Genomic DNA, 14,921 nt, shown 5'->3' with positions numbered 1-14,921 from the left:
TTACAGCTACTGCCGCGGATCTATTTGTCAGATCAGTGAGTCCGAGGCTTTATAATTAAGTCAAAGTCTTACGTAGGTAAATCTGCGTTCTTTGGCAATAATTTTAGTTTCTTTCAATTCAGGCTCTCCAATTTATTTTCTTTGATCCTTGCAATCAAATTTCTCAATTTCACTTATTTGTGAATGAAACCAACGTTTTCTGTTCATTAGTTTTACTCACTTGACCTTGCCCAATTTTTCATAGCGGCTGTGAAGCACGAGCTAAACTGGCAACAACAACAATATACACGAGCAGACAGGGCATGACCTACCGGTCTGAGAGGCATAGATGAGAACGTAGAAGAAGCGCCATATTTAGTCTCTTGGCACGCCGATCAGGTGAAAGTTGCGTGAGCCAAAATGGAGGACCTCGCCACGGAGCAGCCGCTGCACCAGAACCGGGGCCATCGCGCTGGAACAGCGCCATTTGAGCTGCAATGGGCGGCCTCCCCTTACTGGCCCGCAGCTCCTGTCGACTTCTGGGCGCAATCGGCCACCGGACAGGGCTTTCCCGACTTCTCCGCCAGCTGCACCGAGGTCAGTGTGGTTTAATGTCGACGGCTCACTGGTCTCGTTCAACTTGTGCTGCAGTAGTGCTGTTTGTTCAGCAGCGGTTCCTGACAAAGACACCCGGTGCTATGGCTTATAGTGGCTATGGCGCTGCACTGCTAAATTCGAGGTCGCGGGGTTGACCCGCGCAGCGGCGGCCGTATTCCAGTGAGGGCGGAACACTAGAAACGCTCGTCCCCGGTAAAGAATCCTCCACTACGGCGTGCTTTGTAATCAGATCATGGTTCTGACATCTAAAACGCCCGGGTTTAGTTTAGTTGAGCTGTTAAAAGGGTAAACTGGGCAACTTGAAAGATAACATCTGCGAAACGAAAACCGTAAAACGGAAGAAGAACATTCACTCGCTTGGCTAGCGAGCCCATGGGAGCAATCAACGACAACGTAACGATCAAGGGTGGACCGGGTGCACAAGAAAAAAAAAAAAAAGAAAGGCGGTGTTTATAGTGGTGCAGCGATGGGGAATTATTGCCATGGTACATCGCACTGGCAAGTGAGAGATACATCTAAACCCAATAGGAATGCTTCGCGGATAAAGTCTGTGTAACATGTTGACAAACGCGCCTTAAGAGCTAATTGTCATGCGAGTTGTCAGTGGAGATGAAGAGTGAACGCGGTATATTGTAGGTCGCATGTGTAACGCTAGGGCATTAAAGACCCAGTGTCGCGAAAAATCTGGTGTGGGCGTCGGACGTCGTTTCGCGAGAAATCATTCCGAACCACAATCACGTATAGGCCCTTCGCGTAGCGCAGATGCGTTACTTAACGAATTGAATTCCTCAATGCAAAATACGCAACCACAACCGTAAAGTACGACCTAAACACAACCTGAAGACATGATAGCGTCGGATTGTAATTTGATTATACCAGCAAACATAATTTTGTTACGCGAAAACTCAAACACGAACCCCGTTTCTAGTGTTTCTCCCATTCATAGAGTGGCGGAGGCCACTCGGTTCCTTGCAACTACACCATGCAGATGCCGCTTACCTGCGCGCATCCACTAATTTTATTTAGGGGCGTTACGCATCTGCAAGAAAGGTGCGTTTGCCGGGAAGTGTGATAAGCAGTCGGGAATCTTTGGATGCTATCGCGTTCCACTCTTAAAGGCGTAGCTTAAGAGTCCTCCACATTTTTATTGCACTGGCAACACCGCTGCCTCGCGGGGGTGCGGATTTAATAGCAACACGCCGCATTTCCCGCGCTGCCTTCAAGGACATTCCTATACCTAGCTGAACAAGTAGCTGTGAATTGTGAAGAAATAGTTTTGAGATGATGACAATTGTGTTTTTCAGCGTTATGGATGACAGTGTTTTATGTATTGCCTTAATAATGTATTTTTTTTTCTTTCTGAGTGCGGTTGTGCACATAAGTAATCAGGTAATAGTGCTGTGTGTCATCTCGTGTGTCTTATGGGCCCGTGTCATCGTGCCTTCACTACAACAAATTAGAAGCAGCCAAACTGGTACTGTTCCTGGCTTAACGTATCATGTTAAAATAGCAGCTTGTGGAAATGAGCTTGAAACTGTGTTACTAGAAAGTAGATAAGAAAACTGTTTTGCCGAAGTATGCTTGCGCCAAAAGCTTTTGCGTCTTAGAGCGCAACTCCTACAGGCGCCCGTTCCTGCAGTGAGCGTCGGCGTGCCCTTTGTAACCGAGTGAAGGAACACAGCGAAAGATGAACGCGAACGCTGTGCGCAGCGGGAGGTACGACTAAGCAAGGGAAGAGGGCGCGAGGAGGAGTGTGCAGCGCAACCACGAAGGCTCAATCACACTAGCGATCTAAAGGGGTTGACACCCAATTTCGACGCTATAGAAAGCCTGTTGTGGGCTGCTTCTGTATGTGACGACACACACAACGAGGTATTGGACGCTGCAAACACTTGAAAATAATTTTAATTCAGCTCCAGAAAGTCATTGAAACCTCCTTCTCGTGGTCGAGACCCATTGCTAGCGCGGCTGTTATGACGGGAAAGCAGAGGAACGAAAATATTGGCGTTATAGTACACTAGCACAAGAACGTGACGTATGATGAGTAGCGATGGAATGCGGATTACAGAGCCTGCGGAACCGAGCGACCGAGCATAGCTTCCACTATGACCGAGCTACAGGCACATAGCAATCCTTTCTCTATGCTACAGACTTCAAGAACACTGTAACCGAGCTAACCCTGGCCCCTGGCTAAGCGAGACATGCACAGCGCTGTAGCGGAGCGCTGTTGACGTTGCATCTGCGAGTGACATAGTTCGCCAGCTCGGAGTGGTGTCTCGTTCGGTTGGCGTTTCTCAACGTGTAAAGGCCCGTCCACGTTACCGGCACGGCAACTCGCCGCACGACGCTCGCGGGCTGCGGTGCGACGTCGCTTGTGCTCGCGAACGGCGAGAATTACTTGCCTTACAGAGGATGGGTGCGGGACCCGTATCTGCGGCAGCCGTACGGCGAAGCGGCCAATCAGCGACCGAGGAGTGGTCACTTTCGCACCGACGGCAGCCTCAGCGCCGCTGATTTTTCGGCAGCGCCGATATCGTCGGTAGGCCTCCTCCAGGTTCACTTCAAAGCTAAAGCTGATGGCGCTTCGGAATGAATCTCCGACGCTCACAAGCCGCAATAATTCTTAGCGTTGTTGTCGCTCTTCCCAACAATATAATAATCGCGACATGCACTTCGAGTCGCCAGTATACCTCTGCTCGGAGAGCACGCATATGCGCGAGCAGACGACGCAGCATAGTTTTACGTCAGTATTTTTTGTAGCCCACGTGACAGAGCCGTGTTGCGTTTCCCCTCCTACAGCGTCATAGCATCACCCGAAGCCTAGAAACCGAAACCGAAATCTCTCGGTATAATAATGCTGTTACTAAAGTATTTATCGGGTATATATGAATCCCGCGGTGCGTATTGTGCTTCCTGAAGCAATACGCAACGCCTGAGTCAAACGCATGAACGAAAATTTTCTCGTCTCGACCCCTTTAAGGAGGTCGAGCGGCCATTTGCTACTGGCGACCAAAAAAACGACTGAAGGCGACCGATGCCGGTAGGCACGGCTCAGCGTGACCTGCAAGTCGCAATCCCGGAGATTATAGTACTCAGGGAGAACTGTAGGGATCTACGCAGTTCACGCGCACTTCGCTGGTTTCGCGTTCTGGCAGCAGTCATGAATATTGATTCGACCGAACAGGATGACGTCGTCACTCAGCTGGTGTGCTCTGCCGTGGTGTCAGGTGTGGGAGTGCGGAAGCCTCCGAAAAAAAAAAACCCGACTCTAATAGGTGCCCGCGCGCCTCTGTTCGCGATAAGTGGCCGGCCGCACAAGTCGTCCCCTGCCCGAAGTCCGCGCTCATGACGAGGAGTATTATCGAGAGTAAGTCGTGATTTCTTGTTCGCGCTGCGTGGGAATCGGTGCATAATTATTCCGCTGTCTTTTACTGTTGTTTACCTTCCTCACAATACCACCGCGTACATTTAACACGTTGCCGGAACTGCTGCAACTAAGCGCCACAAGCCAATGCGCCAATTATAGGCCTGCAGTCTGCCATGGTCATTGTAGTTGGCGCGACGCAGGATGAAAACACATTAGTTTAGAAGTTTTGCGACCACATTCACGCGACTGAAAAATTGAGTAGCGAGCGACTGGACCTGAATAGTCCCTTTTCGAGAAAAGCGACCATTTGCGACTCATCGCTGTGCAATCTACTTGGTCGCGCGACCGCTGTCAGTCTCCAGTGTGAATGAGCCAGCGGTGGAGGAGGGCATGTTTAAAGCGTGAGAAGGAAAGCGTAGTGCCGCGCAGGACGCGCTTTGCGGCGACGATGGCCACGAGATGGCCCCAGAGTAGCGCGCTTCATTTGTGCGGATACAAAGCACTGCATGAGTGGAGGTCTGTCTGCGGCGGCTCCTGTCAATCGCGCCTATGCGTCGCACACGTACGGCCTCTCGCGGTCGGCCAATTAGCGAGGCAGTCACGCCACACACCACTCTGTTTGCAACGTGCCGCACGAGATAAATGGTCCGCGTCAGCCAAAATACCGAGAAATTAAAACACCTGTACAGCTGCGCTTAAATTTCGCATTAGGGAGTATCGTAATCGTCAGGGATATTTTTTTTAATCTCTCGGTGCTCTGAAGGCACTACGAAGGGCATAACGGTCTGGCGTACATGATACCTTATGTATTTTCTCGTTACTGCCGAATCAAAACATTTGCCAATGGTACGACTTGCTGAAAGGGGCGCTGTCCGCGGTTTAGTGTGCCGTAAAATCAACCTACGGCGGAATTAGGGACCTGCAAATACAAATGAATTTTAAGTTATATTCAACGACAAATAAAGGCAAGCTACAACTACTCTTTGGACCGCAATAAAAAGCCCATAGAGTAAGCTAGCGTAATAAACACGGTGCAGTACAGAAGGGCCTATGCCAAAGTTTGGCCGTGCTAAGTTTGCCCTTGGACAAAAGCTCAAATCTTTATTGAAGATACAATGCGCAACTGCCGCGTTTATTGGACGGGGTTACCATCAACGAACCAAATAGTTTGGTTAGGGATAACAGCCGGCCGTACAATATGAATCACACTTGCCGAGTGGTCGAGCGCGTCCGGCTACGAGCAGCGCTAGCGTCCGAAGCATGTGGTAGCTGCTGGGTTATAGATGTGTTGGCTCTATAGCACTTGGGTTAAGCGTGCAACATTATCATGCGCGGTGCTACTGTGCAGTTATTGCGTTTCTTTTCTTTTTTTCGCAAGAGATGCCGACACAACTGGCCGATTGACCACTGCGCAAATGTTTTATAACGACCGGCACGTGGGCGTTTCGGGGTTGCATTGCTCTGGCCGCGTACAGGAGCACGCTGACGTTTCACTTCCAGCGCGAGGCGATCAAATAGCGAGAATATTTTCCCATTGACGCTGACAATTCACAGACGCCGCTGCGTTTTGGAAGCCGATATAGCCAAAGTGGTTCGCAGTGTAACTACGCCGCGACTGATGACGCGAATCGCATGTTTACGCAGCTCGGAGACATTACGCATGCTCTATGGTCACTTCTGCACCCGAAGGCTGCTATATGGTTTGAGGATAACCTTGTGCGAACTGACTTCAAGCTACCTTTTTGGAGAACGCGCTAATACATCACAAAATCTAACCGCAGAACACGAAGGCGTAACATTGAAGCAGCCCCGCGTCGGCTCGCAGGAGCCCCAGAGCAGGAATGGGCCGAAAAGCGTATTTTCCTCCTCGCCCATTGTAAAGCTTTATACTACTCCTTTATAACAACTTCAGCAAAAGGGACACTTCGTGACAGTGGCCTTCCAAGTATTATCAACACTGGATCCATCCTACAGGAGGCGGAGCCGTCGACGGTCAACAGCGGCGTCTCGGCCGGAGAGACCAACTGGATGGGCAACCTGGTCCGGATGCTGGTCTTTTCGGTGCTGCTCATCGCGCTGCTGGTCGCGTCGCTGATGCTGGGACGCACCAGCGCCTGGCTGGCCGAGCACGACGAGGCCACTGGTCAGCCGGCGGACCAGCAGCACTTGCCACCATTGGCGGCGGGTGTGGCGTCGGGCAGGGGCGGCGTCGGATCCTGGTTGCACGCGAATGCGTCGCGGCCACTCGCAGCTGGCGCAAATGACGACGCTCGAAGAAGACTTAGCTCTCAGTGAGCACTGTGAACTTTCGGTGGGCAATGTGCTGCTGATTGGCACCCGGGCAATCCAACCACAAGTATTTGACAAGAGGCAGTACAATGTTGGGTTTTGAAAGAGAAAATTATTATCCACCCGTCTGTAGCCTCAAGCTGCAAAAAAAGACTCATACGGGTTTCTCATTTTGAGAAACCCGTATGAGCGCTCTTTAGAAGGACGTACAGTGCTCATTGAATGAAAGGTGACAGGGAAGATCTAGCAGAACCCTTGATATATAGAGTACCATGTCCTGTCGCTAGGAATCTGGGGCCAGGTTCACAAAGCTTTTCGTTCGTAAGCGCTGTTTTACATTGGCTGATTGCATTCGCTAATAATATTTCCCACATCACTATTCGCTGGCACGAATGCTTTTAGCGTAAGAACGTTTTGTGAATTTGGGTACTGGCCACCAAAGGTTACGCGGATTCTTATCTATGCGTACGCGCCAAAATTACGTCGATGTGACACGAACGTAACCGGTGGAAACGAAAGTATGCGCATTAGTTAGGCCTAAATTGAACCGTTTCATTCCGTGAGCACTGTACAAATGATACGTGCGTCGGGAGGTTAGCAATTTAATGTTTTTAATGTGTATCCCTTTTAATTTTGCGGGCTTCCGTAAAAATGATTTGCCCTAATCGTACGATCTTACTTTACCACTGATTCACTGCCCTTGCTATCATGTTGAACAAGAGACCCGTACAGGACCCCAAATGTAGTTCTTCACTTTTCCTTATACATTTGACGAATGTTTGTTCAAATTGTATCATAACAGAGTGATTGAGAAGAACAAATACGAAGGAACCATTTTCGGCTGCATTAAGTCAACAGATGATGGAGCAAAGGAGATCACAGCAGAAACATTTTTTTTATTGAAATGGAGACATCGAAAAGTAGGAATAATCAAGAAAAAAATGAAAGTGGGAAAAATAGGCAGCAAGTTCATCCTTTGAGAAAAATTTACCCATTGACGTCATTAGCAATCTTGCGATGGGCGCGTAATTAGTGGAGATATGTTTTATGTGCTATTACGATTGTTAAGGAGAGCAGCACATACCTCGTGGCGCACATTAGGTAACCGAAGTTGGCGTTGAAGAAATCAGTTGGAGTTAAGCAGATATACCTATTGGCCCATACCCAGTGACCGAAGTTGGCCTGAAACGCTTAGATCAGGACATAGATAGCGGAAAGCGGGCGAAACATCCTAAGAATCCGAACTGAATTTAAATACAATTTGGCGGTGGTGGGAGTAACACCGCGTATCTTGCGAATTGTGAATGCGATGTTATGCCATTCGTCGTCTTCTGCAACTCTTGCGATGTGATAGAAGGAGCTATGGAGCATCGATTTAACACACATTTGGTCGCCTAACGTTCATGGAAGAGTTTGCCCCTTGTGGTTTTCTCGTTTCTCAGTACTTGACAAATTGATTTGCCTGACTTCAGCCGAAGGAGTTCAGCAGTAGGCTGGCTGGAAGCGTAGGCGACATCAGACGTGATATTGAGTTTAAAACGACTTGTGTTGAGTTGGAAGCGCGCCACAATTACTAGCACGATTAGGTCAAATTTATCTCTATAGGCGCACCTGTATAAAAGAAATGAAATATGCCAAATCTGTAGGACAACTATTTCGAAAAACAAAGACCAATAAATTTAAAATTTCTCGATGATTGCAGTTTTAATTTTCATCGAAACAGACTCTCAGGGACCAAAGTATCAATAAATATTGCTTAGCAACGCCGAATTTCATGAAATTCGCTGGAGCGTAAATTATCTTAGCGACTGCTGATTAGCATGTCACCCACCAACTTTAAGTTTGCGCGATTTGGTAGCGTTTGTATGCTTCTTGTTTGCATATTATCGGAATATTGGCTACGAATTTAAGAGCTTAGATTGAAAATTTTTTGTCATTTTACGAGGTATTCGAACCATGTTTGTGCATTCAAGAGTGTGCTTTTTTGTTCGGATGGATCAGCGAGGTGACCAAGAGGACATCCAAAGAGGAAGTGGAAACGACAGAGGCTTTGACGAGCACGCCAGCGGATATGCCTCATCAGGCTTCACGGCGGGTGAGCATCAATACCTTTCTCGACTCTTCTATACATCTTCACGGTTGTATGAGCTACAATTCTTCGTACCTTATTACATCAATATTTTAAATAACGTGGGGACACCAACGCCGATGGACGTTTCTCGGGGGATTGCATCGTAGAACATACGTAAAATAGGAAAATTCTTCTTTATTTCAAAGAAATGAAAGCCCATATTTTCGTATAAAGGCAACACATTTGCGCAATTTCGGCAAGGTGCTTCCAGTGAACGATTAGGCCATTTTTGCAATTTGAATATCACTACGGATATAATTTTAAATACAACTGCTTGACAACGTCTCCTGACCTGCGTAACGTAGCACAAGAGCATATTCTCAAGTATTGGAAATTTAAACTGCCTAACATTGATTGCCGCTTTATTGTTGTTTGTCGTCATTCATTATTAACTGTCGCACGTCAGGAAGAAAACGGAAAGAGATGAAGTGAACACACTGAGCGCTGAGGCAACAACAACCACCTCGTCTTCGTTGTCTTTCTGCCACGCAGCAGTCAATAACAGAGTTCTAGCATACCGTGATCTGCATTCTGCTTCTGTGATCCGCAACTGTAGACAGCCTCTGCGCATTCGCGAAGTTCGCCTGGTCCTTTACAGCCACTGCGGCGCATCGCCGCGTTTTAAATCTTTCTTTTTTCTTTTTTAACAGCCAGGGTGGAGGCACCAACTTCTGTCGCCATGGTGGCGGCGTCGTGAAGCTCGGTAACCATTTGTGCATGACGCATGATTAAAAACTGGTATCAATGAATAGTGCAAATGAATATCTGGCGCGCGGTGAAGCTTGTGCTACTGGTCGGCAGCCAGGTCAACGAAACCCGAGGTCTTGAGTGATTGTTCGCGAACGCGTGTGGTTCTCCAAATGAACCGTTGTCAAGACGTGCAGGACCTCACGGGCCTACTTGGTCACTGCGCCTTATTCACACTGTCCCGACCGCCACGGAAGTGATTGTACCACTTGTACATGCCGTTTTTCGACATATTCCTCTTTTCATACACCTGGCGCAGTATCGCGCAATATCCCTTTGTGTTCTCACAAATATGAAGCAGAATTTCCCGTTTTTACGGCACTCCTTTTCACCCGTAACAGTGTCACTGCCCTCCACCGTACTGCACGTCTGGACAACTACACAGATTCGCGAGCGATGACCGACAGAGCTCCGGTTTCACTGATATGACCGTCAACCAGTCGTGCGAACTATACCGTATAGGCCAGGAATTATTTGACCGTAAATATTGAACACAGGTTGCAGAATAAATATTATGAAGGGATGTAAAAAGCGCTCCTCATTCACGCGGCATCATCTTAGAATAGACGCGTTGCAGGAACCACTAGATTGACCGAAATACAGGATACGAGGGCGTTTCGTTTCTCGGACAGGCAGCGCGCGCAGCGACCACCGTGGAGGCGATTCGCCTGGTTGTTTGTTCTTTGTTGCCTACTTTATTGAGAGAAACAAACGTATTTTCATTTACGCGCGTCCAATTCATGCATACTTTCTAAATTCTTGAAGGGGGTTCTTCGGCATGGAAGTGCAAACCAGTGGGGATATTCATTATGAGTGCAGCTAGTGGACTGTCCCTTCCGGCCGCCGCTATGTGGCTGGAGCTTGACCAGTGAAGGGGAGACTTGCTCAGGGCGGCTGTCTCCTTCTCACTGATACCACAGCCCAACCAACCACACACTACAGGAGCAGCTGCAATGGGCAGACGACTAGATTGGTACTTACCGAATACACCTCCAGGCGAACCACCTCGCAAAGCATTCGCTGCGCCTTTTCTGTCTACGAAGCCTCAAGCTCTCGGATTGTGTCTTTCGACGACTCCAGTTAAGTGCTAAGTGCTACACATTGATTCTCAAATGCGGTAACGTGGATGAGCTCGATTTCATCATCACTTGATGATACATGATACGAAAAAATGTCTGACACTAACTATTGCCGAGTTTCGCAGCGCCGTCACCAGCGAGGGAACTTGGAGCATCTTGTTCGAAAAACAAAAAACAAAACAAAAAACAAAACAACAACAACCGCGCGGGCATCACATAGGCGGTAATGAACTGGGCGAAGCGTGTGCATGCACAGTTGGCCTGGCGTGGTGGCCTCGGAGCAGCGTCTGTGGGAGGTGGGCTCACACCTATGTGCAGATGCATTTCACGGTGGCAGATTGCGGAAGCGGATCGCGGATCCCACTATGCTATAACTCTCTAATGAATCAACACCAACGAGCCCCACTGTTGGCTCTATTCTCATCACCTGGCCACACAGTATCATCGAGTTTAAGTTGGGGCCGCTGCCCGTTACCCGTGCTCCCCACTTTCGGCGCACGCAATAAATGGAAAGCTTGAACACTGTGCGAAAACGTTGCGTAGTGGAGCTGTCCATACCGCTCATACCCCATTGCGGATAGTGGATATCCCCGTAATTCCACTCGCGTTAATTTCTCAGAAAAGTGAGGAACCATTTGTACTGCTGGAATGGCTTAGCCGGTCCATACCATTCCTTCAATGCATCGAGTAAATGAAAGCCTACACTATAATTACTTAATTACGTACTTTCACTTGCATGGCTAGCGACAAAAACAACATATTTGCGGTCTTAGCATAGTAACAAAGAGCCTTACATATAATTTTTTTTTCGCACCAGAACAAACATGTTTTGTGGCCTATATATATTCAGCTAATTGTTGAATGTAATGACTGAAATTAACGGAGGTGGACGAACATTCGAAGTTTCGAATACAAATCAACTAGTTCACATCAGCTATTCACATTTGTATTAAAAGAGGAAGTGCACGATATTTTGAAATAATACTAACACACCAAATATTTTGCGACAAAGGAATGTTAAAGTATGATTGCTGTTCTGTCTGCTGAAGAAAATATAGCAAATTTTCAGAAGTGAAACAACCACAAATGTTTTCGAAACCATGCAGAAGCAAAATGATCTTGTTTTAGGTCTTGTCACTGAGGCTTACATGACAACGTGTGGTGTTACGTTTCGCCTACAACGCGCGGTAATGCCGGCGCGGATGCAGCGGACGCCGGGGCTTCGTTCAAAGCGGCGGACATTTTGGCCCGTTCGACGCCGCCGCAACGCCTCCCCGCCAAGCGTGTCCAGGCGTGTTTCAGTGCCACGTGTCTTCGTGTGTGCGTGTGTGTGTGTGTGCCCACGCTTGTCAAAGCGCGGCAGCCGGGGAGCGGAGCTCCCCAAGTGAGGTGCCAGGAGGTCTGTCCGTCGGCGGGTTGGCGATGCGTCACTACACTCGGCTCAACATGTCTCTCGGCTCGACCGTGCGCGCCGTCGCGTGGGCTCATGCTCCGCCGTAGCGTGGGCTCATCCCGTGACCTTCCTTCTTGCCCACGACGCCGAGAGTATAAGAGCAGCTGCCCCCGGACGCCGAGAGAGAGGCTCCGATTTGTTCTGTTGAGTTACGTGCTCTCCCGTCTCTCCACTTCGGTCGACCTGACCGGCCGCTCTTTTGCGTTGTTAGAATAAACAAGTTGTTCTGTTACCAGTCTTCTCATGCTTTGCCGGGACCTTCGGATGCTTCCAGTGCCCCAGGCCGCCAGGCCAACGCTACCCTTGGGGCTTGCGACCCATTTGCAATAACGGGCGTCAGCACCGGAGTCGCCAACAACTGGTTGCCAGCGGTGAGATCGCGACAACGGAGGCCAGCAGCGAAGAGATGCGGTTGAATGTATGCTGAGCAGCACAACGACCATCCGGGAGCAGTGCAACGAGCCCTGTGTGATGACTGGTTGCCTGCAGCGGAACGACTGCGCTGAATTCTTGGCTGCGAGGTTTGGTGAGTGCGGGACTTTCTTCTTCTGAGTTTTGCCAGGCTTTTGTTAGTGTCAGAAACAGAGCTGGTAATTGTGGTTGCCGTTGCTGCCGGGTTACTTTGCGGCAAGACAATAGTAGGCAGTAGAGAAAGCAGCATTCAGAGCAGCCATGGATTTGAAGTCGTTGCGCAAACCGAAATTGCTGGAGCTTGCAAGAGAGTTGGGTCTGGATGTCTCAGACAAACTCAGAAAACCAGAACTGCTAAGGGCTATTCTTGAGTTAGAAGCTGAGGATGACGAGCTGTCGGAATGCCTTGAGACCATTGAGGAGAGGGAGCGTGAACTTAAAGAACAGAAAGAGAAAGATGAGCGTGAACTTAAAGAACAAAAAGAGAAAGAAAAAGAAGAGCGCGACCGTCAACACGCTTTGGAAATGAAGCGTCTCGAGTTAGAGATGGAACGCGCTCGTAATGGAAGTCAGGCACACGGTGCAGGAGAACGAGTATTGTTCAAAATGACTGACCTGATGCGGCCGTTTAAGCTTGGAGAGGACATTGGTTTGTTCCTGGTTAACTTTGAGCGAACGTGCGAGAAGCAGGGGTTCTCTCGGGAAACGTGGCCACAGCGCTTGCTCACTTTGCTACCCGGCGAGGCGGCCGACGTAGTCGCTCGCTTGAATAGAGAGGAGGCAGAGGATTTCGACAAAGTGAAATCGAGTCTGCTTAAAAAGTACCGGCTGTCAGCGGAGGCGTTCCGTCGGAAGTTTCGGGAAAATGAGAAAGGCAAGAGTGAGTCATATACAGAGTTTGCCTACAGGCTTATGTCAAACATGCAGGAGTGGCTCAAAGAAGAGAAAGCGTTTGGTGACCACGAGAAAGTTCTGCAGTGTTTCGGGCTAGAACAGTTTTATAGTCGGTTGGTTACCTGAGAACGTGCGGTACTGGGTCTTGGATAGGCCAGACGTTAGTACGGTGGCTAGAGCCGCTGAGTTAGCCGAGGAGTTTGTGACGCGTCGGGCTCGTGGAGCTAAGGACGGTCAAAAGGGTGAATTTGGCTCCAAGTTTGAGAGGCCGAAGTTCACGCCCATGAGAAAGCGGTTCGAGACGAGGCGGACGCGCGTGTGTTATACGTGCCAGAAGCCGGGTCACTTTTCGGCGCAGGGTCCGACCGAACGTACGGAGACGGCGGCAACCGAAGCCGAACGCAGAAAGCGGTTCGAGACGAGGCAAGCGCGCGTTTGTTATACGTGCCAGAAGCCGGGCCACTTTTCGGCGCAGTGTCCAGAAACAAAAACAAAAGTCGTGTTTTTGTCTTTATGCAGCACTGACGAGAACATGAAGCTTCTCGAGCCTTACATGCGAGACCTCCTCGTGAACGGGAAAGAGTGCCGAGTGCTTCGCGATTCCGCAGCTACAATGGATGTAGTTCACCCCTCTTACGTAGAACCCGATATGTTCACGGGCGAGTGCGCATGGATCAAACAAGCAGTGGAAGCTCATAGCGTGTGTCTGCCGGTAGCAAAAGTGCTTATTGAAGGACCTTTCGGAGCACTTGAGACGGAGGCCGCAGTGTCATCTATGCTGCCCCCCCAGTACCCGTACCTATTTTCGAACAGGTCCGATCACCTCCTGCGCGAGAAGGGGCTTTTGTTTGGTGAGGCTAGCGTTCAGGCCTTAACCAGATCGAAGGTTCGGGAGCTCGCTGCAAAGGCGGTAGTTGCGGGGCCGACGTTGTTGAACGATGAGAAAGGGTCAGAGGCGCAGCAAGCTGGTATTCAGAGCACGCCCGAACTGAATAAAATTGAGCCTGTAGCGTTAAAGGCACCAGATACTGGAGAGGAAATTCCCGATGCGGGAAAGTTAGAAGAGCTTCCGGTCGAGTTTCCGGGACTAGGCTCAGTGACGAACAGGAAAGACACCGATCAAGTCATTAGTGACTTAATAAGTAAAGCATCCCTGTCGCCTGAGCAGAAAACCGAACTACACCAGCTCTTACAAGAGTTTCAAGGTCTGTTCTCTGAGAGGCCTGGTAGGACTTCTGTCCTTACTCATGACATAGAACTTACCTCCCCAGAGCCAGTACGATCCAAGGCGTACCGGGTGTCACCCCGCCAGAGCGATATTATGGAGGCTGAGGTAAAGAAAATGCTACAGCTCGGTGTTATTGAGGCGGGTGAGAGTGATTATACCTCCCCTTTGATTTTAGTTGAGGTACCGGGCAAGGAACCTCGTCCTTGCGTCGACTACCGCAGGCTTAATTCCATCACTAAGGATCAAATTTATCCGATCCCTAACATCGAGGAGCGCCTTGAGAGAGTGAGTAGCGCTCAGTTTATTTCCACCCTAGATCTTGTCAGGGGTTATTGGCAGGTTCCACTTACAGAAGAGGCTAGTAGGTATGCGGCGTTCATTTCACCAATGGGGACATTCCGTCCTAAAGTTTTGAGTTTTGGTTTGAAGAACGCGCCATACTGCTTTTCAAGCCTCATGGATAAAGTGTTGCGGGGACAGCAAGAATTCGCTTTACCGTATCTAGACGACGTAGCGATATTCTCCGCATCCTGGCCTGAGCATATGGCGCACTTGCGGGCAGTGCTAACCCGCCTGCGCGATGCGGGCTTGACAGTCAAGGCTCCCAAGTGCCAGTTAGCACAGGCCGAGGTTGTCGACCTCGGACACGTGATTGGTCGGGGTCGTCGCCGCCCCTCTGAAATAAAGGTGGCCGCTGTGCGAGACTTCCCGCAACCGCGCACGAA

At 49.4% G+C, this 14,921-nt stretch overlaps 1 protein-coding gene across 4 annotated transcripts in view; it reads left to right on the top strand.

The window, feature by feature from the left end:
- Positions 1-201: 201 nt before the first annotated feature.
- LOC126529486 (uncharacterized) overlaps positions 202-14,921 on the top strand; it is a 63,840-nt gene continuing 49,120 nt past the window's right edge. For all 4 annotated transcript variants that reach the window (XM_050177073.2, XM_055069798.1, XM_055069797.1 and 1 more), the window contains exons 1-3: positions 202-576; positions 5,939-6,255; positions 8,255-8,348. In XM_050177073.2, the coding sequence (XP_050033030.1) occupies positions 400-576; positions 5,939-6,255; positions 8,255-8,348 (588 nt within the window). In that variant the 5' untranslated portion in view covers positions 202-399. The remainder of the gene's footprint in view (positions 577-5,938; positions 6,256-8,254; positions 8,349-14,921) is intronic.

Source organism: Dermacentor andersoni, chromosome 8 (genome assembly GCF_023375885.2).
Source record: "Dermacentor andersoni chromosome 8, qqDerAnde1_hic_scaffold, whole genome shotgun sequence".
In the NCBI taxonomy this organism is placed as follows: domain Eukaryota; kingdom Metazoa; phylum Arthropoda; class Arachnida; order Ixodida; family Ixodidae; genus Dermacentor; species Dermacentor andersoni.
This window is presented reverse-complemented; position numbering and strand designations above follow the sequence as displayed.